The following is a 25189-nucleotide window of genomic DNA, read 5'->3' on the forward strand; positions in this document are numbered from 1 at the left end:
CGGAGATACGATTGGTTGGGGAAAGAGGCACCGTGGTGGGGTCGAAGCTGCGCGGCCTCGGCAGCTGGGGGAGACGGAAGTGGTGAGAGCGCGGCCTCGGAGGGTCGGGCGGACGCCGCCTGGGTGAGTCACCGTGCCCCGTGCACTGCTAGTCTGGGAACCGCAACGACCACGTCTTGCCCCGCCCCGCCCCAGCCCCTCCGGCTTTCATGGGCCCCGCCCTCTGTCATTCTGGGCCCCGCCTCCGAATCTTTAGGCTCCGCCTCTAGAACCTGGACACCTGGGCTCTCCTGCCAGACTGGCCCGCCTCCCCCACCCCTCCCCGGCCCGGGGCCAGATCCCCTTGGTCCGGGAGCCCTGGGCATCCCAGCCCTGGTCCTTGTTCCTCCTTCCCTCCCTCCATTTCCCTGAGGCTGCGTGCCAGTGGGCGGTGAGGCAGCACCTCTGGCTTGCCTCTTGCTGGCTCCCCCGTGAGGACGGGTGGGCTGTGATCAGGGAGGCTGGCAGGACCACAGATGGAGGCTTTTATCCCCGCGGCCTTCCGCAGGGCACTGCTGGACTGCTCCTGAGCTCGGATAGCAGGCATGAAAGAAAGTGTCAGTAAAACCTGGGCCTGGCTCCCTAAGTGGGCCAAGGAGGCCCATCCTGAATTTCTGTTGCTTGGGCCCATTTGACAGGTACTGACTCTGAGGCCTGGGGTGGCCTAATTGTCCCTGTTCTGTGGCCTCCTCCCACAAACCTGCATCCCACTTGGTGCCAAATACTTTCAGCAGATCTATTCAGTCCTGCTGCCAGAAGGCATTCTGCTCACAGGTTGTGGTCCCCTCCCTCTTGTCCTCTGCTCTGGACTCTGCCCCCAGTAAACAGGTCAGGTGGGTGCTACTCCCAGACTTAGAGGCTGGCAGAGCGTTCCTGTGGATTCATGTCCCTCCAGGGCCAGAAGTTAAGTCCTGGTTGGGCAGCCTCTCTTTTCAGAGTTGGCAGTTCTTTTGCTTTCCCAAAAAGAACAGTGTTTGGAGTGTTCTTCTCTTTCTGGTCTGGGAATCGGGACCCTTGAGTTCTGCTGAATAATCTTGGATGACACTCATTCCTGCTCCAGAACTTTGTGGCCAACTCCATGCCCTGCAGAATCACTTGTTGCTTTCTCCCCACATAGCTCACATTGCCTCTGTCTAGCACGGGGACTTGTGGAGAGGCCGGATTCTCTGTGAAATTCGCTGTAGAGGTTAGGAGCAGATGTGTGGCATTTGCTGATTCTAAGGTAATGTTAATGGTGCTCTTTAATCTTGTTTCTGTCTTTTTACAGTAAGCAGACAGCCAGGACCCTCACCACAGTAGAATGGTGAGTATTCTCTCTTTCCTCAGACCATTGTGTTTTCTATAATCCTTCTGTCTTTCTCTGTGAAGCTGCCCTACCTCTCCTGGACCTTGAGCTCCATGCTACTCTGTGCAGCCTCTAAACAGGTTCATCTCTCCTGGAAATAAATTAGGGTTTCTTTAGATTGCAAAACATCAGCCAATATACAGGAAGCCTCTAGAAGTCTTTTCCTGCATATGCTATGTATGCCATGCCTTCCCTATACTACCACTGGCTCTCTTAGCCTTTCATAATGGCCCTTCTCTTGCTTTTCTTGGGTCCCTGGTGGAAGCTCTCTGTTCTGGTCTGAAAAACCAGGCCTCCTTTATCTCAAGATCCTTGCATTTCCTAGTGGGCCCCTCGAATATTGTGGGTGCTGTATCAGGAGTGACTCCACCAAAATGGTGGGGCTTCTCCAGTTCTAAGATGCTGCTGTCTTTTAAGCTCCTGCACTCATAGCTGACTGGATATATAGCAGGAGAGCAGCCTCAAGGGGTCCCGAATATCACTGGGTTGTGCAGGGAATGGGGGTGGGGGTGATAATGATCCTGTATACCTTCCATTAACTGGAAATGCCCTTCTCTCATCTCACGTTCAGGGAACCCCTTACCTAACCCCGGAGAACTCGGAGGAGGAGGCAGTGAGATGAAAAGAGAGCGGAGAGTTGCAGGCCCTTGCTCTGGCTGTATCTTTTCAGTTTCTTCAAGTGTCCCCTGTGCAGGTTAAGGAATTCAGTTGGTGAGAGGACCTCTCCTTCCCTCCACAGGCATGTGGGTATGTGGTTCTGGTCTCTTCCTAGAAAGCCTGCTGGTCTTGGTCCCCACCCACTAATAGCCCCCTTCCTTTTTTCTTCTGTGACTTTCCGAAAGGACCATGGGCTTCAGAGTTAGCCGAGTCTATTTTTGAATCCTAGCACCACCATTTAAATAGCTTAGGTAACTCGCATATTTTCTTTCTAAGCCTGACCTCTCACCAGCAAAACAGGTTAATTCTTGGAGAGTTGAAAGGTTTTAGTGAGGGGCGCCTGGGTGGCTCAGTCGTTAGGCGTCTGCCTTTGGCTCAGGTCATGATCCCGGGGTCCTGGGATCGAGCCCCGCATCAGGCTCCCTGCTCTGCAGGAAGCCTGCTTCTCCCTCTCCCACTCCCCCTGCTTGTGTTCCCTCTCTCGCTCTGTCAAATAAATAAATAAAATCTTAAAAAAAAAAAAAAAGAAAGGTTTTAGTGAGATAATGTTTGAAACCTGTCTGGCTCATGGTAGATGCTTAATACAATGTCAGGTTTTCTCCTATTGCCCCCCACCCCCACCCCCAAAGCAAAACCAAAGCCCTGGTTTCTGCAAGTTACCAGGCACAGGAAGTGTGGGGTTCTGACCAGCAACTTCTGTGATTCTTGATGACACGTTGAGCCTCACTGTTCCTTATTCCTTGGCCCTCTACCCAACTCCCTCCATACCCTACTCTTTGTTTTTGCATAGCTTTTGTGGTCTGTAGTTCCAGTCTTCTCTTTCCCAGCCTAAAAAATTCTTCTCCAAGAAGGACTTTCTTATCCAGACTTCAGAGGATGTGAAACAAGGGGAGATGGAGCTGAAGGAGTAGGGTTGGGCAGGGGCCATGGAATAAAAACACTTAGAGAACTTCCCTTTCAGGAGTGTGGTGTGACCAACCTGGCATAGACCAGTGTCTGTTCTAAGGGGCAAAAAAAGGGAGTGCGATTTAGTGACGTCAGGGATTGGAGGACACTGGTGGACAGGGGTATGGCGGGTGGTGGTTTTAGGGAAAAGAGGAAGCCTTGAAACCGTAGGTGGGCTTTATCTTGGGAATTCAGGACAGGCACTGGGGGAACTCAGTGGGGAGAGCATGGGGACAGAGTGTGAAAAGAGGGGTGTGGGCCGGCTCACCTGAGAATATGGGAAATGAAAAGATGTAGGAGGGCTTGCCTCACGCTCTCACGCGGTCTGGGGGCAGTCCCGCAGCCCAGACTGCGAAAGCCCCCACACGTCCCCTGAGGACGCCCTCGCACGCCGCCGAGGGGCCGCGAGGAGGGAGGAGCCTGGAGCCGTGGGCGGGGCCGAGAGGATCCGCCCCCCACGCCCCTCCTCGCGCGGCCCCGGGCGCTCCCCTCGTCCGGCTCCCCTCCCTTCCGCGCTCGTGCCGGAGGGCGGAGCCGGGCTCGCTCCATTGTGGACAGGAGGGAAGAGGCGCGCGGGAGCCGAGCCGAGGCCCCGCCGCCAGCGCGCTCGCCTCCTGGTCGCCGCGGCTGCACCTGGCGGGCCCCGCAGCCGGGATGCGGCGGGCGCCCGGCTCTGGCGGGCAGCGCAGCGGCTCCGGGGACATGTGCGCTGGCCCAGACCGCCCGCGACCATGAGCCTGACCGCCCGCGTCTCCTGCTCCATGCTCAGCTGCTTCGTAAGTGTTAGCCTGGCCTGCGGGGGCCCGGGGGTCCCAGTGCTTGCTGCACCCGCAGCCCCGCCCAGGGCCAGCGCTTGGCGATTCCGAATTTTAGCCCATCCCCCTTCTCGTGGCCCCTGGCAGGGGAAGGGGGGTTCCCTTTTCCTTCGTGGACTTGCTTTCATCTTCGGGGGCCGGGGATTATGGAAAGCGGGGGCTGGAAATTCTGTGACCCATCTTGGCCCCGCAGCCACTGCCCTTGACTGCAGATCTCCAGGCCCCGCCCTGCAGGGGTACATCCTTTTACCTCCGCCTCTCCATCTTGGTCCCACCCGCAGCATCCTTGCTTGGGGATGTGGGATGTGGCTGGTCTGGGATGTTACGGGGCCAGTCGGGGAGCACAGGATGTCTGAGCTGTTTCCCTGGCTCCACTCCCCTCCCCCTTCCACCACTCCATACCTCACCTGACAACGCCAGTCTTTTCTCCTTGACTGTCCCCCAGACAGCCTCTCTTCTCCATCTTCCCTGCCTCTGCAGGGCTCCGTACCTCTGCATCATTCCCAGTCCTCCCCTCCTCCCCTCCTCCCCCCCCTCTGGCTTAATGCTCCTTCCCAGCTTCCCCCATCTGTCCTCTCAGATGTTCCCACCCCTCCCCTCCTTACCCCCACCCCCACCCCCCGTGGGTGGCTGCCAGGCCTCCTCTCTCTCTCCCCTGGCCTTCCTTGGGTCTCCTGGTTTCTCCCAGACCCGTGGATCCCCTCTTCACCCCTCCCTGGTAGTTGGGAGAGGATTTACTTCTGCTTGCTGTGGGTATTCCTTAGGAATTCCCCTCTTATCAGCAGGCAGGGCAGGTTGCTTGGTAGGTGGAGGGGTGGGAGGGGAGGCTCTTGAGCAGTGTGGGCCTAACTGGAAGATAAGCTCAGCTCCAAAACACATCCTCCTTTTGAAAGCATCCCTGAAGGCCCTCTAGAGGCATGGGACTGAATCCCCCAACCCACTTCTCTTTGTCTCCTTCACCTACCAGGCTGAAGTGTCTGTGGCTTTAGGGGCCTGCTTTCCCTCCTGTCCCCATATCTAGCTGCCACACCTGGTTCCTCTTTCTCAGGGCAGCACCTCCCGTTCCCACTTCTGTCTTACCCTCACATTGTTTTCTCTCTTTTTCTTAGTTTTCTCTCTTCCTCCATTTGGGAAATATTGGTTCTATTTGGTTCTGCTGCTCTTCGAGGAGTGCAGACTCCCAGTTCCTCTTTGGACCTTACTCTTCCCTTAGGCTGACTAGGCTTGAGCACCCCCTCCACTTCTCCCCTCCCACCAAGCCAGGCCCCTTTTCCTTCCTCTGGTGACCAAACCTTTACAAGTGTGTAGGGGGTCTGTGCAGGTTTATTGAGGGGAGGGGAGCAGAATGAGGTCTGCTGGGCCAAGCGGAGCCTGGTGACTTAGGGCTGAGGCTTTCCCCACAGGGTGAGGAGGGGCCCCCCAGCCTGGAGTACATCCAAGCCAAGGATCTGTTCCCCCCCAAGGAACTAGTGAAAGAGGAGGAGAACCTGCAGGTAAGGAGGAGTTGGGGGCCCAGGGTGGGGGGAGCTCTCTGCCCAGTTAAAAAGACCTTTCCTTCCCTCCCCCACAAACAGCATCTCCAAGGGGATCTAGTCCTGGGGCTTTGGCTTCCTGTTTCCGGGTCTCCAGAGGGAGGGGAATCTGTGTGTGTGCGCGCCTCGGAGCCTTTGGCCCCAGGGAAGGAAGGGCAGCTTTCCTGTGTGGCCGTTGCCTGGTGCTGCTACCGTGGAGAGGACTCTGCTGTTTCGCCTTGGCCCAGCTTTTCCCGAGGGAATCCCACAGGTCGGGGTTGGGGAGGGCAATGGAGGGATGACTCACTTCTGGACTGAGGGTTCCTCTGTCCCTCGACAGGTGCCCTTTACAGTGCTGCAGGGTGAGGGAGTGGAGTTCTTGGGCCGGGCAGCCGATGCCCTCATTGCCATCTCCAACTACCGGCTGCATATCAAGTTCAAAGATTCTGTCATCAACGTGAGTTCCTGTCTTGTTCTCCCGCACCCAAGGCAGAATCCCTGCCTGGTTCAAGGTGGGATTGCTCCAGCGCTGGACTTGATCATGTCTCCAAAGAGTTGGGGTTCCTTTCTTTTTCTCGCTAACTTTTTGTTTTCCTGCCTCCTTCTCCTGGCTGTGGGTCTGTCCTCCTGCCTCTCTCTTATTCTTCCTTCCCTTACTCTGTTGCTGACCCTTCTAAGGGGCACAGTGGCATTGTTGGGAAGAGTGCCGCTTACCGACCATGTGGCCTTGGTTAAGCCACCCAACTGAGGCTCAGTTTCCTTCGGAATAATTTGGTGTGAAAATATCTGCTTTGCAGGGTTCTTGTGATTATTCTTTAAGGTCACATAGGTAGAGGACCCCGCACAGTTACCAGGCACTTAACTGGCCCTCAGTGAATATCGGCTTCCTTCCTTGTATTGGATACATCCCCATCTAGGCTGGGGTGGGGATCTGAGCTTTAGTTTGCCCTTCCTTTAAAGGTCCCCCTCCGGATGATTGACAGTGTGGAGAGCCGTGATATGTTCCAGTTGCACATTGCCTGCAAGGACTCCAAGGTGGTGAGGTGAGAACAGTGGGGCTACACTCAGGTCCTCTGGCCCTAGTCTTGCCCAGACCTCTCTGATGCAGGGTTTCTCTGGAGCAAGAAGGAAAAATATTGTCTCACTTTCCCCATGAGGAAGAAAAGGTAGAAACCCTCTCTCGGTTGGGAGGTCAGTTTCCTGACCCACAGTGTCTTGACCTGAAAAAATGGGATAATGCATAGCTCATGGAATTGTCATAGGGATTAAATAGGGTAGTGAAGGCACCTAGGATTGGCATGTAGAGCTCACATGATGGTGGGTTCATGTATTAGCTCACTTAACATATATTTATTGAGCACTCTACTCTATGGCAGACTGTTAGAAGCACAGGGGATACAGGAGGGAACTAGTAGAAAGAATTCCCTGCCCTCATGGAGCTTATATTCCAATGGGTAGTTACCAGCAGTAAATAATGAGTAAAATGTGTTAAATGATAGTAAATGTAAAGGTGAAAAAGCAGGGAAAGGGGATATGGAGTGCTATGGGGGTGAAGGTTGTAGCTCTAAACAATAGGGTCAGAGAAGGTTGCATTGAAAAGATGACATTTGAGTCAAGACCTGAAGAAAGTGACCATGTGGATATTTGAGTGAAGAGGGTGCCAGACAGAGAGAACAGTGAGTGCAAAGGCCCTGAGGTGGGTATTGTACCTGGCATATTGGAAGAATAGCCAAGAGGCCAGTGTAGCTGGAGTGGAGTGCACGTGGGTGAGGGTAGTGGGATATAAGAGCTGAGAGGTAAGGGGGGTGTCAGAGTGTCATAACGACTGGCTTTTACTTTGAGGGAAATGAGAAACCACTGCAGGGTTTTGAGCAAAGGAGAGATATGATCTAATGTTTTATAGAATCGCTCTGGCTGCTCTATTGAGAATAGATGGGAGGGGGTCAGGCGAAAAGGCAAGGGCAGAAGCGGAGGGACTAGTTAAGCTCTCGTAGTGAGCCAAGTGAGAGAGCATGGTGGCCTGGCTGGGGTGGCAGTGGCCAAAATGGCGGGAAGCGTTCAGATTTTTGAAGGGAGAGATGACAGGATTTGCTGACAGATTGGATATGAGAGAAAGAGGAATCTGGAATGACTCCAAGGATCATTAAAAGAGTGTTCAGTTTAGAATCTGTCATGTGCTCAGGTCTGTAGGGATTCAGAAGGAGAATCCACACTGGCCTTCCCTTCAAGGAGGCTGAGGTCTAGTTGCTGAAGGAAGACTTAACAGTGGCAATATGCTGTGGGAAAACTGTTTAATACTCTAAGCATATTAAGACTGAGAGAGGAAGGGGTCTGTAAAATTGGGTGGGCTGGGAAGGCTTCAAAGAAGATGGGGGACCAGAACTGTCTTCCAAGTGTCAGTAGGATGTGGCTTGGCTGAGAGGAGGCGTTATCAAGAGGAAGTGAAGAAACAAAGACACAGGAACGGTGTGAACAGGACTCCTGCCTTCAGCAGGAGTCGTGAGAGAACATGGAGTACCAGGACATTCAGGGACATGTGGTAGAGTTTAGATTTGATGTAAGAAGTGGTAGGGCTCCATTCGAAGGGAGAAGTATGTCCCAAGGACTAGAGTTCTTGGGAAGACAATTGTCACAAAGATAAGTTCTCTTGGCCAGTGTCCCTGGTCCTCCCCAGGGTCCCCATGCTTTCCCTCCTGCTTTAAAGCCTCCCCTCCCCACATCCTTCCTGTGGCCTTGTTTTTGACCCTTATGGCCCCAAGGCACACCTGTCTCTTGTCTCAGTCTGTGGCTTCTCGCCTGGCAGGTGCCACTTCTCCACTTTCAAGCAGTGCCAAGAGTGGCTGTCACGGCTAAGCCGGGCCACAGCGAGACCTGCCAAGCCTGAAGACCTCTTTGCCTTCGCCTACCATGCCTGGTGCCTGGGGCTGACAGAGGAGGACCAGCATACCCACCTGTGTCAGCCAGGTAAGGCCAGGCTGTTTTATTTGGGAGACTTCCTATCTCTTGGTTCTTAGCCCTCCTCCGCCCACGGACATGGCGCCCTTGGAGGCTGACGGGCAGGCACGGGGGCTGTGTTGCAGGAGAGCACATACGATGTCGGCAGGAGGCCGAGCTCACGAGGATGGGCTTTGATCTGCAGAATGTCTGGAGAGTCTCCCACATCAACAGCAACTACAAGTGAGAGGGCAGGGGGTGGAGAACCCAAATACCAATCCAGACTCCAACCTCGCTGGGCTGAGCCCCTGGTTCTGTGACAGAGGAGGCCTCCTGGTCTCTCTTCCCACAAAGCCACCCCTGGGGATCTTGTTGTCACAGGCCTTAGATCACGCTTGGTGACCCCATCTGGTCTCTTCACAGATTGTGCCCCAGTTACCCCCAGAAGCTGCTGGTTCCTGTGTGGATCACAGACAAAGAGCTGGAGAATGTGGCTTCCTTCCGCTCCTGGAAGCGGATCCCCGTGGTTGTGTATAGGTGAGCAGTAGGGGACAGGAAGCAGGGAGGACACTTGTTATGCAAGAAGGACGGAGTCAAAAGTGGAGATTGTGCCTGGTTGGCTGGGAATTGACACCTGCAGGAAATGAAATAATTTCCAATCAAAAACTGCCTTAGCTCTTTTCTTCTAAAGATGAGGCTTTTGGAGAATAGATTCACTTTACTTTTTTGGAGGATGTGTGTGTGTGTGTGTGTGTGTAAAATGTTGCATCAATGTGTGTACAATGTTGTGTGTGTAAATTGTTGCATTAGAACAGGGATGGCAAACTATGGCCCGGTGAACCAAATCCAGCCTGCAGCCTGTTTTATGTACAGCCCAGCGCTATGAATGATTTTTACATTCTTAAAACGGTTGCTTTTTTTTTTTTTTAAACCCAAAAAGAAAGAAGAATGTGTGACAGAGACAGGCTGTGACATGTAAAGCTGAACACGTATTGTTTGTTTCTTTACTGAAAAAGCCTGCCGATCCCCTGCACTAGAACATTGTAGCTAAAATAGAGTGAAATAGCAGTTATGAGGTTAGGAGTTGTTCTGCTATGGGCTTAGGCTTGTTCTCTTGCTGGGATCTGTACCTGGAGCAGGTGCTGTGCAGATTCAAGAAGTCAAGGTCACCTTGGGAACACAGAGACCGTTTGAGAAATGTGTGTGACAGCGCTTTGTAAACTCTAGAGCCCTCTAGATATGTCAAGGGCTTTTAGTTGCTAGTATCACGGCCTGGGTGAATGGGTAGCCCCGGTCGGCTCTGGTGGTAGGCCTGGGGGGCCGCTGGGGGCTGCAGACGGCAAGGGCATGATGGTTACTTCCGTCTCGTCAGACACCTGCGCAATGGGGCTGCAATCGCCCGCTGCAGCCAGCCGGAGATCAGCTGGTGGGGCTGGCGCAATGCCGATGATGAGTACCTGGTCACGTCCATCGCCAAAGCCTGTGCCCTGGACCCGGGGACAAGGGCCACTGGGGGCTCCCTCAGCACTGGGAATAGTGATGCCAGCGAGGCATGTGACACTGACTTCGGTAAGGTATTGCGGGTAGTGCTGACCCCCTGGAGAGCCCCCACCTTGGCCTCCTTGGCTTTCAGGGAGCACGGGCCCCCCACCCATGAGAGGACAGGAAGAAGACAACACACAGGGTGGCGGGGTCCCTGCCCTTTGGGAGGCTGTGGGTGGGCAGGGATCTCCAGTTGTATGTTCTTCTCTGCTGAAAGAGAGTGTCCCAGGGTAGGCTGACGCTGGGCTGGCTGACCCAGGGTCTTCTCCCTGCTGTGTGTTTAGATTCCTCCTTGACTGCATGCTCTGGAGTGGAGAGCACAGCGGCCCCCCAGAAGCTGCTGATCCTGGACGCTCGATCCTACACGGCGGCAGTGGCCAACCGGGCCAAGGGTGGAGGCTGTGAGTGCGAAGGTGTGACTGTTACCCGCCCCCTGCCCCGTAGCTGCTCTGTGCTCTGGGTGGCTTCGGTGGGGAGGGGCCTGGGGGCAGCTTGTGTAGTGGAAAGAGCCAAACAAACTTGGCTTGGAATTAGGACTCTTCCACTTAGCTAGCGGTGGCTCATTTGCTGCATCCGTCTAAATTTTATTGTCTTATCTGTAAAATGGGGATGATAATAAAAATTATTGACCTAGAGCAGCCACTGTATATTGAGAGTTTACTATATGTTGTCATTACTAGTAGTACTGTGACAATCACTTGTCATTAATATCCTCGTTACTTGTTAACATATGGCCCCCAAGCATCCAGAGCGGAGTGGTCCGCCCAGCCTGGGAAGCCTGGTCCACAGGGACCACTCTTGTCCTGAATGCCTGTTTCTAGGACACGCTCTTAGGCTCCACCCTCATCTTTATGTTTACAGAATACTACCCCAACTGTGAGGTTGTGTTCATGGGAATGGCCAACATCCATGCCATCCGGAACAGCTTCCAGTACCTCCGGGCTGTGTGTAGCCAGATGCCGGATCCCAGCAAGTAGGTGGTCCCTGCCTGCCCCCATTCCGTCCTCCCTCGTCTTGTCCTTCACCCCGTTCTTCTAGTTCTTAGAAGATGAGCTGGGGAGATGGGAAGTGTGGAGGTACGGGAGACCCGAGGGCCTGGTGCAGCGGGCCAGTTCCAAGAGCACATCTTCTGCTCCTCAGCCAGCACTTTGGAACGGCCACAGTACACCGGGTTCCTTTGGTTTGGATCCGATGTCCTATGTAAAGAACACAGAGAACTGGGGGAAGGATGGCTAAACGTGCACGCGATGCTTCCTGTTCCTCCCTCGGTCCTGAGTCTCTTGTGTGCCTCGGGTCTTGTCTTCTTTACCTTCCTGCCAGATAGCTCCTGGCAGAAAGGCCACAGCCTGGACCCCTTGGCTTCAGCCCTCACTGGGGACTTCAGTGTGGCTGGCCGTGGGTGGCGGAGAGACCGGTGGAGCCTCAGCGCCCTTGGTGACGGACTTGATTTCTGCTCTCGTGTAGCTGGTTGTCGGCCCTGGAGAGCACCAAATGGCTGCAGCACTTGTCGGTGATGCTCAAGGCAGCCGTGCTCGTGGCTAATACCGTGGACCGGGAAGGCCGGCCCGTGTTGGTGCACTGCTCGGATGGCTGGGACCGAACGCCACAGATCGTAGCCCTGGCCAAGATACTACTGGACCCATATTACAGGACGCTGGAGGTACTGAGTGGGGTTGGGTGGGAAAGACCAGAGAGAAAGGGGGGTGGGGAAGGTATTGGGCCCTCTGGATCTGTCTTGGGGATCTTTGAGTAGAGGACATTGGTGGCTTTGAGTCCCCTTCTAGGATCAGTTCTGCTCTTCTCTGAAGTTGCCAGCTCCCTGCTTCGGGCATCCCCTGGGGAGTAGTAGCACACTAGCCTTTCCAGAAAGGCCCTATGCTTGGACTCTCTTTTCTGTAGGGCTTCCAAGTTTTAGTAGAGTCTGACTGGCTAGATTTTGGGCACAAGTTTGGAGATCGCTGCGGCCACCAGGAGAATGCAGAGGACCAAAATGAGCAATGCCCGGTGTTCCTCCAGTGGCTTGATTCTGTTCATCAGCTGCTCAAGCAGTTTCCCTGCCTGTTTGAGTTTAATGAAGCATTCCTGGTAAGTCCTAAAGCCTGTGACCAGGGGCGGGGGGCAGGTGGCCGAGGCTCCCAGGTGCCAACTATCTCGGCCCTCCAGGTCAAGCTGGTGCAGCACACGTACTCCTGCCTCTATGGCACGTTCCTGGCCAACAACCCCTGTGAGCGAGAGAAGCGCAACATCTACAAGCGGACCTGCTCTGTGTGGGCTCTCCTGCGAGCTGGCAATAAGAACTTCCATAACTTCCTCTACACACCGGGCTCCGACATGGTAAGTCCCCACCCTTGTCCTGTATGTGCTACTTGGAGACCTACAGGGAGAATGGGCTGAGTAGTGGGGGGGGAACGTTGGGCTGAGAGAAGGAAGAGGGACCTGGAACAGCTCACAAAACCCTGGTACGGGGCCACTTCCCTAGGTCCTGCATCCTGTGTGTCACGTCCGGGCCCTGCACCTCTGGACAGCTGTTTATTTGCCAGCATCGTCTCCATGTCCGCTCGGGGAGGAGACCATGGACCTTTACCTTTCCCCGGCGGCTCAGAGCCAGGAGTTTTCGGGCCGTTCTCTTGACAGGTACGAAGAGTCCTCCTTGCTCTCTCCTCTCTGCCGGGAAGGCAGCGATTGCCTTGTGCCTCGCCTCATGTGCTCCAGCTTTCATAAGATATTTAAAAGCAACTTCTTGACTCAGTTGAAGGAGAAACTTGGCTCACGACTTGTAGCTAACCTGGAGTGCACTCTGTGTGTTTTCAAGGTCCTCTCTTAAGATAAGATGGGTTACCTTCTTTCCTGGAGCTGCTGTCACCCCATGTGACATAGTCAAGCAGGGGAGAGGGGAAAAGAACAGAAAGGACTAGTTCAGGAAGGTTTGTAGGAATGGTCTTGATGTATGTTCACTGATAGGAGACCTTGGGGCACTTGCTATCTTAGTAGTGACCTTTGCTATATGCAGCAATAGCTTCTGGAAGCATCTGATTCTCAGGGAAGTGGGTTCCCAGAAGATGGATGGCCTTCCCATTCTCCCTCAGAAAAAGGCCAGCATTTAAAGGCAGACATAAAAGTTAAAGTTATCTTCTGGCTAAGTACTTGGGGGAAGTAGAATGGATGTTAGTTACACTATAAGAGTATTGCATGTTCCTAGTTAAAAAAAAGTCAAACAATGTAAAAGTAGAAAATGAAAGTCCTACCTCTCAGACCCTTGTCTCCCACAGGTGTCCACTGCTAACACTCTGGTGCCTGTCCTTCCAGATGTTTATTTCTACATAGATATAGCCACACGTCACAATCTCATATAGAAACATTTTTGGGGTGCCTGGGTGGCTCAGTCGGTTAAGCTTCCAACTCTTGATTTCTTAAAAAAACATTTTTTAAGATGCAAAAACAGAATATTTTGCATACTCTTTTGCAAGTTGTTTTTCCCATGTTGTATTAGGCTGTCACCCCTCTAAGGCACATATAAAGCTGTTTTATTTATTTTTTAAAAGATTTTATTTATTTACCTGACAGAGAGAGACACAGCGAGAGAGGGAACACAAGCCAGGGGAGTGGGAGTGGGAGAGGGAGAAGCAGGCCTCCCGCCGAGCAGGGAGCCTGATGCGGGGCTCGATCCCAGGACCCTGGGATCACGACCTGAGCCAAAGGCAGACTCCCAATGACTGAGCCACCCAGGCGCCCCTAAAGCTGTTTTATTGGTTAGTGACACATATAAGAGTCCAAAATTAGAGTGTATCATAACTTATATAACCAGTTTCCTATTGGTCATTTAGGTGATTTGTTTTTTTTTTTAATTGTTATTGGGAGTGCTTTAATTAACATTCTTAACTATGTATATGTTTTTTAAAACAATTGTGGGTAAAATACACACATTTACCATCTGTACACCATTTAAGTGTACCGTTCAGTAGTATTACCTTATATGTGTTATCTTTGCATTTGTGCTAATATTTTTGCCAGATTATTTCCTAGAAATGAAAATGTTGGGTTCAAAGGATATGTACATTTCAAAATTTTGATCTTTGTTTATTGGTGGAGGATTCTTAAAGTTAAAATATAACTTAAATTATTGGTTGAATATTATAAAGGAAAAAAAAAAAATCCTACCACCCTAAATTATCGGTTTTAGGGTCTTGAGTCCATGGTCAGGGGCCCATGGATAGGTTTCAGGAATTCTGTGATTTTCTCCCTTCCCCATACTATTCAGAATTTGGGTATAGGTTCATAAGTTTACTTCTCCAGGGAGAGGGCCCAGAACTTATCAAATTCTCAGTTAAGTTCTATCACCCATTTAATAATCACTGCCTTAAATATCTAATCTTTCTTTTCTTTTCTTTCAAGATTTTATTTATTGGGGTGCTTGGGTGGCTCAGTTGGTTAAGCTTCTCTGCCTTGGGCTCAGGTCACGATCCCCGGGTCCTGGGATCAAGCCCCGTGTTGGACTCCCTGCTCAGCAAGGAGCCTGCTTCTCCCTTTCCCTCTACCTCTCCCCCTGCTTGTGCTCTCTCTCTGTCAAATAAATAAATAAAATCTTTTAAAAAAATAAAAAAAAAGGTTTTATTTATTTGAGAGGGAGAGAGCAAGCATGAGTGAAGGGAAGGGCAGAAGGAGAGGGAGAAGCAGACTCCCCACTGAGCAGGGAGTCTGATGCAGGGCTTAATCCCAGGACCCCAAGATCATGACCCGAGCTGAAGTCGGATGCTTAACTGACTGAGCCACCCAGGTGCCCCTAATATCTAATTTTTCAATTCAGTTAATGTTTTTTTAATACCTACTAGCTGCCTAGTACTGTACAGGTTTGTGGGCTATACCAAAGAGAAGACATTGATCCCATTTAAGATACTTTTTAAAAGCTATAATAAGACAGACATGGACAGCTAGAGATCAGTTCTAAGTTAGCATCTAAGCAAATAAGAATGTGTGTAGTTCAAAGCTATTGGGAGAAATGAGAAGTTAAAAAGGGATCATTTGGTGACTGTTTACTTAGAGAAGTTTTCATGAAAGACCAGGCAGGAGCCTTGGCTTTTTTGTGTCTCTAGCATCTGGCTCGGCCTGGCACATAATAGGTGCTTTAGTAAATGCTTAAATGAACAAACAAATGAATGGAATAAAGGGACTTGTGAGCTTGGTAACAAGGTAGTGGAGAGGGGTCCAAAGGAATTGGATACATGAAAGATAGTTTAAAGAACAAAAGAAGAACCTCTCTAGAGCTGGCAGGGGTTAGGAATGGGTCAGTTTGAGGACTAGAAAGGAAGAAATAGGGCTTTAAACATTATCCTGAGGACGCCTGGGTGGCACAGTCAGTTGAGCGTCTGCCTTCAGCTCAGGTCATGATCCCGGAGTCCTGGGATCGAGTCCCGCGTTGGGCTCCCTGCTCGGTGGGGAGCCTGCCTCTCCCTCTGCCCTTCTCCCCCACTTGTGCTCTCTCTCTCTCAAAAATAAATACAATCTTTAAAAAAACAAAACAAAAAAACCCTACATATTTAAAAAATAAAATAAACATTGTCCTGAGTTTATTTAGATTCAGTTGTCAATAGTAAGTCATTGTAGGAAGTCATTGTGACCTGGTGACAACAGGATTTTTGGAGAATGAGTCAGTGAGGTGGGTAGTTGGAAGCACAGAGATCAGTCAACACTATTGTAATTCAGATATGAAGAGGGAGTTTGGAAAAGAGAAAGGATTAAAATCAGAAACTTTGTAGAGAAGTCATTAGCAGACTATGGAGTGACTGTGGGAAGGTAGAAGTGAAGAGTAGAGGGGACCTGTCTTAAGTCTTTGAGCTTAAAAACTAGGTGGATATTGGTACCAACCCAAAGACATTGAGAAGTTGAGAAGAATCAGTCTGGGCCGGAGGAGGAGATACAGGCAGGTTGGGATTGAAATATTAGCAAAGAGAAGGTATACTACAGGCAATCCAAGATGGAGAGCTGGATTTGGAGGACCAAGTAGTATGCAAATAAAAATGCTTTTTTAAATACCTGACCTGACTTACCTTTGGTTCTACCTTTCCCTAGATCAAAAATGCCCTGAGCTCTTTTCTCTTTTTCCATTGAATTCCAACACATTCTGCTACACCCAGCTCAAATCCTACCCTTTCTGTGTAGTCTTCCCTGACCACCCTAGCAGGATGAATTGTCTTTGTTCTAGACTCCTCAGTCATTATTGTCTCTACCAGCATTATTATTACTATTATAAAAGATTTTACTTATTTATTTGAAAGAGAGAGAGAGGGCGCCTGGGTGGCTCAGTCGTTAAGCGCCTGCCTTCGGCTCAGGTCATGATCCCAGAGTCCTGGGATCGAGTCCCACATCGGGCTCCCTGCTCAGCGGGAAGCCTGCTTCTCCCTCTCCCACTCCCCCTGCTTGTGTTCCTGCTCTCGCTGTCTCTGTCAAATAAATAAATAAAATCTTATAAAAAAAAAAAAGAGAGAGAGAGAGAGAGAGAGAGTGCGCACAGGTGAACAGGGGGAGGGGCAGAGGGAGAGGGAGAGAATCTCAAGCTGACTCCTCGCTGAGGGCAGAGCCCAACCCAGGGCTTGATCCCAGGACCCTGAGATCATGACCTGAGCTGAAACCAAGAGTCGGAAGCTTAACTGAGTCACCCAGGTGCCCCTTAACCAGCATTATTGATTAAATCTTTTGTGCAGGTAGGAATCAGCTGTGGAAGATAGGAGACTTGATATTGTTGAATTTGGGTCAAGAGTACATGGGAGATCTTCATACTCTTCCACTTTTGTATGTTTGAAAGTTCCGTAATAAAAAAGTAAAACAAAAAAAGGAAAAAAAAGACAAAAGTTAGCTGTGGTACTTTTTAAAAATATAGGTGCCTGGTTCTCACTCTTGGCCATTCTCATTCATAGGTCTTAGATGGGCCTGGTTGTTTGTATATCTAGAAGATCTATAGGAACTCCTAATGTACACCAAATATTGAACCCCACTGGTCTGTTGCATTCAGTTGGTACCTAGCAGTGGACACTTGATCTTAGATTTTAAGCTCATTTATTTATTTCTCAAATTGTTTGATTGGCTGGTGCTGGGGATTCAAATAAGACACAGTGCTGCCCTCAAAGCACTTTCAAAGCAGGAGATAAATAAGTAAACAGTAAGTGCAACAATATGGGAAGTACTGAGCAATGTGCTTTGAAATGGATTTTGTTTAATCTTCATGACGGCTTTAAGAGGTAGGTACTATTACCTTTCTCTGATAGATGAGGGAACTGAGGCTTAGAGAAGTTAAGTCGCATAGTTAAAAAATCACCAAGCTGGGATTCGAGCCCAGGCTATGGGACCCCAGAGACTGTGATCACAACCACTGTTATTGCCTTCCTGGAATTTTATACCACAAAACAGAACAAAATAAAAATCAAAATTGATCACAAAAGTAAAATCACACATAAAAATCTTTAAAAAACACAGTACATTTCAAAAACCAAACACTTAAAAAAATCAGCCGTATTTTAACTCAACCTTTGAGGAATTTTTCTGCATGGGCTGGACTGGACTGACTGAGGCATCTGAAAATAGGAGTCTGGTGAAGTCTCCACTGTTTCCTGGCAAGTTTCCCTGAAGATTTCATTGCTCTAAGGACTTTTGAAATGTGTTAAAAATCAGACATTCTTGAAAATGTCTGTTACCCATTTGGTGTGCACGAATGCCTCTAAAACTCCTGAGTGCTTTATACTTGGGGAAGTTTCCATGGTGACTTAGGACTCCAAGGCATGTGCTGCTGCTATGTGGTTGTAAAAGACTGAGTTGGTTTCTACTGTGATGAAGGGATCATTTATAATAAGGAAAGTAGTAAAAATGACAAGTTGTGAGTGTAGTCTTAGTAAGTTTCTTATTGTCTGGGGCGCCTGGGTGGCTCAGTTGTTAAGCATTTGCCTTTGGCTCAGGTCATGACCCCAGGGTCGTGGCATCGAGCCCCACATCGGGCTCCCTGTTCTGTGGGAAGCCTACTTCTCCCTCTCCCACTCCCCCTGCTTGTGTTCCCTCTCTCGCTGTGTCTCTCTCTGTCAAATAAATAAATAAATCTTTAAAAAAAAGTTTGTTGTCTGCCTATAGTTTGAATCCTCATAGCATCTCTGTAAGGTATAATTTACAATGATCATTTTATAGAGGAAGAAAGCACATGTCTGAAAGGCTAAATAACTTACTTGTAGTCATATGGCTAATCAGTATCAGAACCAATATCATCTAGCTCCAAAATTGTTTTCCTTCTGTCTTACCGTGTATGATAGAAGCAGTTGGACATTAGGTTTGAGACTCAGGTATAGTCCTGGCTGGCTGGCTGGCATAGTAGGTTTAGAAGGCATCAGCATAGAAGGCATTGAAATCATGGGAGTGGCTGAGATTGCCCAGGGAGACTGTGTAGGGTGAGGACCGATAAAAGCTGGGGACAGATCCTGGATTCTGGAGGACAGAGTTCATGTCCTTCACTTTTTGCACACTAGACTTGTTGTAGTGAACATCGGTTATTTGTAATCTTAAATGTTATTTCTTATGAACTCTGGCTTTGATGGTCTGATTCTATATATTGGAGGTGGCTCCCATTTACTGACCAGGAGGTGTTGTGTTTGTCATTCCAGATTACCTAAAACCAGATCTATGGATGATCTGCTTTCTGCCTGCGACACAAGCAGCCCCCTGACTCGCACATCCAGTGACCCGAACCTCAATAACCACTGTCAGGAGGCCAGAGTAGGCCTGGAGCCCTGGCATAGCAATCCTGAGGAATCCGAGACCTTCGTGGAATCTGGGGCAGGAGGTCCTCAGCAGACTGCAGGAGAAATGGGTCTTCCTTCCCCTCTGCCCAGCAGCCAGAAAGACTACTTGAGCAATAAACCCTTCAAGAGTCACAGAAGCTGTTCTCCAAGTTACAAACTGCTTAGTACTGCAGTGCCTCAGGAGATGAAGAGCAACATCTCTGATCCTGAGATCAAAGTCCTGGAAGAGACTAAGGCACCAGCTCCAGACCCTCCTGCCCACAGTGAGCTGAGCAGGACTTTAGATGGCACGGAGCAGCCACCTGAACCTTGTCCTGAAAAAGCAGCTGTCCATGCACTCTCTGAAGTTGGTTCCAGCAAGTGTCATGGAGTTTGTGATTTTCCTGAGTCTTCCCAGGACTCCCTGACAGGTGCCCCCCAACGGGCCCTGCTGGATTCCATGCTAGGTGTGCCCTCCAGATGTGCTCCAGATCACAGTCTGGGCACCCTTTGCAACCCACCGAGTGCTACCTGCCAGACTCCTCCAGAGCCAAGCACTGACTTCCTCAGCCAAGATCCCCCGGGGTCTGTGGCAAGCATCTCCCACCAGGAACAGCCCAGTTCTGTGCCAGATCTGATTCATAAGGAGGAATACGCTGGCAAAAGAGGGAATAATAGGAATGGGCCGTTACTGGAAAATCCTCGCTTTGGGAAAGTGCCACTGGAATTGGCCCGAAAGCCAATTTCTCAGAGCCAGATCAGTGAATTCTCTTTTTTAGGATCCAACTGGGACAGCTTCCAAGGAATGGTGACTTCATTCCCAAGTGGGGAGACCACCCCTCGGCGGCTGCTTTCCTATGGCTGTTGTAGCAAGAGGTCAAGCAACAAGCAGGTGCGGGCAACAGGGCCCTGCTTTGGGGGCCAGTGGGCTCAGAGAGAAGGGGTGAAGTCACCAGTCTGTTCTAGTCATTCCAATGGACACTGTACTGGTCCAGGAGGAAAAAATAACCGGATGTGGTTGTCCGGTCATCCAAAGCAGGTCTCCAGCACAAAGCCTTTTCCACTGAGCTGCCCTTCTCCAGTGCCTCCGCTCTACCTGGATGATGATGGACTCCCCTTTCCCACGGATGTGATCCAACATAGATTACGGCAAATTGAAGCAGGGTACAAGCAAGAGGTGGAGCAGCTACGTCGACAAGTGCGTGAGCTTCAGATGAGGCTGGACATCCGTCACTGCTGTGCCCCTCCAGCAGAGCCCCCCATGGACTATGAGGATGATTTTGTAAGTATTCACCACTGCTATCCATCCATTCGTTTATTCTATCCATCCAGCCTTCTATCCGGTCAACATTTATTCATTGGGTACTTGCTGTGTGCCACCGTGTTAGGTGGTTGGGCTGTAGGATGAAGGACATAGTCTCCACTCTCCAGGGGGCTCACGGTGTATTGGGAGAGATAAGCAGACAACCAGAATGATGGTCTTAAGTGTTACCGTGGAAGGAAGCATCAGGTGTTGGGGTCCAGGGTGGAGTGAAGGCTTTCCTGAGAAGATAATGTTTGAGCTGAGTGCTGAAGAATTTGTCATATTCTAGGTAGACAGTGAAAAGGAAATACCATTCTCAAAAGCATGAAGGCAATAAGTACTCCAATGGGATGGCTTGAACAAAGGGGTAGGGTGTGTGTTTGTGTGTGTGTGTGTCCACGTGCATGTACAGGTGTGCTGGGGCCATGCGGGAGGGAGTTGGGTAGTGACGTGGGAGCTAATATTAGAGAAGTAGACAGGGTTTGGAAAGGTCAGCTGGAGATCCCTTCTTGCTTGGATTCTGCCCTCAAGGCTGCACCATTTTTGGCCACTATCATAATCAGATTTGTATTTTAGGAATATTATTCTAGCAGTAGTGTGTCAAGTGGACGAGGCAGTTGAAACCCACGTTGGGAGGCTGGTTAATATGTTTTGGAATAACCCAAGTGAGAGATGGTGAGGACTGTCTAGGCTTCGCTGTGTTGGGAGTCCTCCAGTTTGGGGACACCGTTCTTGGGGAGCTTCTAGGAGTCAGCTTCTTGGCCACAGTATCCTGTCATGAACACAGGCACTTCCCTTCCTCCTGTTAAGACATCCCCACTTGCCCGTTGTCTGCTTGCTGGGATGGGATGGTCAGCTGTTACAATACAAAAACAGCCGTAGACAATACATAAATAAATGAGTGTGGCTGTCTTCCAATAAAACTTGATTTACAAAAACAGGCAGTGGGCTAGATTTGGCCTCTGGGCCATAGTTTGTGAGTCCCTGGTTTAGAATATAATGAGAAATATTTCCACGCTGTGATAAAGCATATTGGTTAAGAGCATGGGTCTGAAGCCAAAGTACAGTTGACCCTTGAACAATGCAGGGTGAAGGGTGCCGGCCCCTCGTGCAGTCAAAAATCCACTTACAGGGGCGCCTGGGTGGCTCAGATGGTTAAGCGTCTGCCTTCGGCTCAGGTCATGATCTCAGGGTCCTGGGATCGAGTCCCGCATCGGGCTCCCTGCTCCTTGGGAGCCTGCTTCTCCCTCTGCCTTTCTCTCTCGCTCTGTCTCTCATGAATTTAAAAAAAAAAAAAAATCCACTTACAACTTTTGAGCCCTCAAAACTTAACTACTAATAGCTACTGTTGACCAGAAGCATTACTGATAATATAAACAGTCAACTAACATACATTTTGTATGTTAGATGTACTGTATGCTGTGTTCTTACAGTAAAGTAAGCTGGAGAAAAGAAAATGTTACTAAGGAGATCGTAAGAAAGAAAAAATACATAGTCCTATACTGTATTTCTTGAAAAATATCTGCATACAAATGGACCCCTGCAATTCAAACCTGTGTGGTTCAAGGGTCAACTGTAGTAGGTTTAAATTCCAGGTTTACTACTTACTATCTCTTGACTTTCTCAATGCTTAGTTTCCTTATTTGCAAAATAGGGATGATAATAGTAATAGTATACATCATAAGCTTCTTGGGAGGAATTAAAGAAGTACATGCATGTAATGTAATTAGAATAGTACCTGATGCATAGTAAACAATAAAGGTTAGTGATGGTGAAGATGGTGTTGATATCTTTGCCTTTTCTTCAGACATGTTTGAAGGAGTCAGATGGCAGTGATACAGAAGATTTTGGCTCTGATCACAGTGAGGACTGCCTTTCAGAAGCAAGCTGGGAACCTGTTGATAAGAAAGAGACTGAGGTATGTGCAGGCAAATGCATACTTACGTGAGGCACTGAGTTCTCATATTTCTCAGAGATGAGTGACATGCTGTACACGGAGCTCTCTCCTAGATGACTGTCTTCTTAGGCAAGTAGTGGCCAACTATAAAGACAGACCTTGTTGTTTTCTCCTGAGATGCTTTCCTTGTTGCAGTGTTGCTCTTCCACTTGGTTGACAAGGACCTGGAATTTTTCTTTGTGCCTTCTGTTAGGTGACTCGCTGGGTTCCAGACCATATGGCATCACATTGCTATAACTGTGACTGTGAATTCTGGTTAGCCAAACGAAGACACCATTGCAGGTAAGATGTTCTGTAGGATTCTTTATGGCTCATAACACAGTGACGTACATGTATATGAGCTAAGTTGAGTTAATCTGAAAATGGAGATGTCTTTATAGGGACGATTTTTTGTTTTCGCCCAACTTTTCTCTTTATTTACTCATGTAAGGCCTTTTCGAGTATCATTCGTTCTCAGTATATGGGCATTTCTGATGAACTCTTCCCTCTTTGTGCTTTGGCAGAAATTGTGGGAATGTGTTTTGTGCTGGCTGCTGCCACCTGAAGTTGCCCATTCCTGATCAACAACTCTATGACCCAGTTCTCGTCTGTAACTCATGTTACGAACACATCCAAGTATCTCGTGCCAGGGAACTCATGAGCCAACATCTGAAGAAACCCATTGCTACAGCTTCCAGCTGAATGCCAGGAGATGACCTGTCCAATTTTAGCAGGTTTGAAGGGAGGATCTGCTTCAGGTGTAGCTTTGAAGGTTCCTTGGTATGGCTCAAGAAATCACAGAGCTCAAAGATACCATCTTGAGAAATCCTCCTTGGTACCATGAGACTGGAGCAGAGGAATTCCAATTTGGCAGGAGGTCTTCTACTGGTGAGACTCTCACCTTGGGGTAATGGTCCTGGATCCAGACCCAGAGTCTGGAAGCTTAATGTTGAGTTGGTGACTCCCGCTTTTCTCCTGGGGGTCACAAGATGATGATTTCATAGATACTGCCTGATGATGTGCCCCAAACAGCAATAGAGAGACATATGTATAACCAAACTCCAAGTGATAAACAGATCCATCTCTCCTCCACCTGGAAAAAAGCAGATTCTAGTATATAAGATAGGAATTCTATCCTATTTGAAATGAACTATAACCTGTTCCTCTGTGCTCTGTGTCTGTGCATGAAGGCTCAGTTTTAGAGGCACTCCCTCTAGTTGCAGTAGTTCTGTCTTTCTGTGGAGTTTGGTTTAAAGACTGGTTCAGCAAGTGGAGGTTTTGCTGTATTTTTTCACTTGGCTCATCAGCCAGCATCAGTGAATACTCAGTTTAGAGGGACAGTTCTAAGGAGTGAGACATTTTTGGGAGCAGAGGAAAACTCTGCTGATGTTCGGTTCTGGCAAAAGTCAGTTATTTTGAGCTGTGAAGGCAGCAGTCTCTGTTACTCAGTGGCAGCTCTTAAGGTATGCACTGTGAAGAATGAGAAGGGAAAAGCAGAAATGATCCTTGTCAAATATTTGCTGATTGTGCCCGCCCTTTGCGCCTGACTTTTCCTAGTTGTCCTGGTGCTAACACAGGAGTTACACCTTGATCCTCTCCTGGCATGAAAATAAAACAATGGTTTTCTTTTTGTTGTTGTTCCATTGCCCACTTCCCTCATGTTGTCTTTCCCTTGGCTGCTGCCTCCTCTGGGTCACACTGCTTCTTATCCTGAACACTTGACACCTTGAGGGTAGAATTTAGCATTTGGTTTTTACCTCCTAGAATATGCTGTTTGGTATGTGAGGGTTTCAGTACAAATGCTGCTGTCTATTTCTGTGCACTTAACAATGGAACCCAAACAGAAGAGAATAAAGCCTTGATACCAAAATTGGGAGAGAAAATGTGTCCATTTGGACCAAACATTGGTTTTTTTTGTTGTTGTTGTTTTGTTTTGTTTCATCTTAATATGTACCAGTGGCACTTAACCAAAAGATACAGTGACATAGCCATGTACTTTGGTTGGGACAGATATAGTCTCCTTGACCTGTAATGAAACCACTAGTATTTCCTTTATACATTTTCCTTAATCCATTGGTGTATAAAAGGTAAATTACACTTAGGCTTACTTATCCTGTTTTAAAACTATGGTAGCTGTCTGTCTAACTGCTACTTTCATGTTGCTTCCTAGAAAAAAAAAAATTCATTTGAAAATAACTAGGATCTGCATTTAGAACAAGAATTGTTACTTGTCCTGACCTTTTCTTCAGTCCTACAGAGAAGCATCTGTGCTTTTATACTTGTCATGGATGTAACCTAAAAAGTTTTGGCGTATTTAGGTCAGCCTAGCAGAACTTTTTTTTTTTTTTTTAAATGGAGTTGAATAATGGAGATTTGTGTCTGGGAAATTCCTGAGATCACTGAAAAAGTAACAAACTATTCCTTGTCTCTGATATGTAAAATTCTCCTAAGCAGTTTCTCAGTCATTAAAATTTACTGCCAGTTGCGAGTGGCTTTTTAATTAAATTGACTTTCATTGCACTTCACTCTGCCCATTTTCAGGGGGAGTAAGACTGGTAACATTTGAGGAGACTCTATCTGTCTACTTTTGTGTGGCTGTTTTGAGGGACTGTCCCATCAGTGAACATACTGCATGGCCTTGGAGAGAGACTCTGGGCTCTCAGCTCAGATGTATTCATCAAATACTCCTTTCAGAGCTCTTGTGGGTGTAAGTGACATGATGTGGCCAAAAATCCAAACTGTGCAGTTGCGTTGTGACAAACATGCAATGTGCTGTAAAAACTCAATACAATTTAAATAAAATCTCTATATTAGTGCTGCTTTGTTGGGCCTTTTTATTCATTTTAATTTCTAAGAAGCTTGATAGTCATTTTTTCTTTGACCACAAGAAAGGACTGAAACATACTCCTTCCTCCCAACCATTTCCATTTCTAAATGGACCTTTCTTTTTATCAGCACAGCACCTGCTATATTCTTATTTATGGATTGGATAGGGATTTATCCTTATGGATACTGTGGAATTCTCTCCCATCTCATGTGAGCTTTATTTCTGTGTAATGTCTAAAATTGCACCGGCTGGTTGACCAGGCACACAGGATTGTATTTATATTCTTCCGATTCCCTCCTCATAGGCACCTCAGTTCTCAGTAAACCTGTCCTGAGCAAAATATTGCCATAAAAAGGTCTATTAAAAAAACATATAAAATGGTACTATGTAAAAGGTGAATCGTTTACTCAGTATACCATACCCCCATCGCCATTTTTATTTTGGAGAGACAAGCAATTAAACTGTTCATATTTACGGTAAAATCTACAGATTATAGAGTTTATACTACAGTGTAATTTACAGATTGTAAAGTTAGGCCCTTTGTTCTCCAGAATGGCTGACTTTGAGTTGCCAAGTGTACAC

General features: G+C 48.7%; 1 protein-coding gene across 4 annotated transcripts; it reads left to right on the plus strand.

Moving 5' to 3' along the window:
* On the plus strand, positions 1 to 24695 carry MTMR4 (myotubularin related protein 4). 4 transcript variants are annotated; one of them, XM_021704556.2, is made up of 19 exons: positions 1 to 123; positions 1307 to 1342; positions 5205 to 5294; positions 5653 to 5769; positions 6273 to 6355; positions 8116 to 8276; positions 8393 to 8489; positions 8670 to 8783; positions 9619 to 9815; positions 10073 to 10201; positions 10650 to 10761; positions 11253 to 11448; positions 11688 to 11873; positions 11952 to 12122; positions 12268 to 12422; positions 18425 to 19823; positions 21652 to 21762; positions 21995 to 22083; positions 22305 to 24593. In XM_021704556.2, the coding sequence occupies exons 2-19, from the start codon at positions 1340 to 1342 to the stop codon at positions 22480 to 22482; spliced, it is 3588 nt and encodes a 1195-aa protein (XP_021560231.1). In that variant the 5' UTR covers positions 1 to 123; positions 1307 to 1339; the 3' UTR covers positions 22483 to 24593. The 4 variants fall into 4 exon arrangements, with proteins under 4 accessions (XP_021560231.1, XP_044777818.1, XP_044777817.1 ...); XM_044921883.1 differs by lacking the exon at positions 1 to 123 and having other exon boundaries at positions 844 to 1342; positions 22305 to 24695; XM_044921882.1 differs by lacking the exons at positions 1 to 123; positions 1307 to 1342 and adding an exon at positions 2111 to 2131.
* Positions 24696 to 25189: the final 494 nt, after the last annotated feature.

Source organism: Neomonachus schauinslandi, chromosome 15, assembly GCF_002201575.2.
Source record: "Neomonachus schauinslandi chromosome 15, ASM220157v2, whole genome shotgun sequence".
In the NCBI taxonomy this organism is placed as follows: domain Eukaryota; kingdom Metazoa; phylum Chordata; class Mammalia; order Carnivora; family Phocidae; genus Neomonachus; species Neomonachus schauinslandi.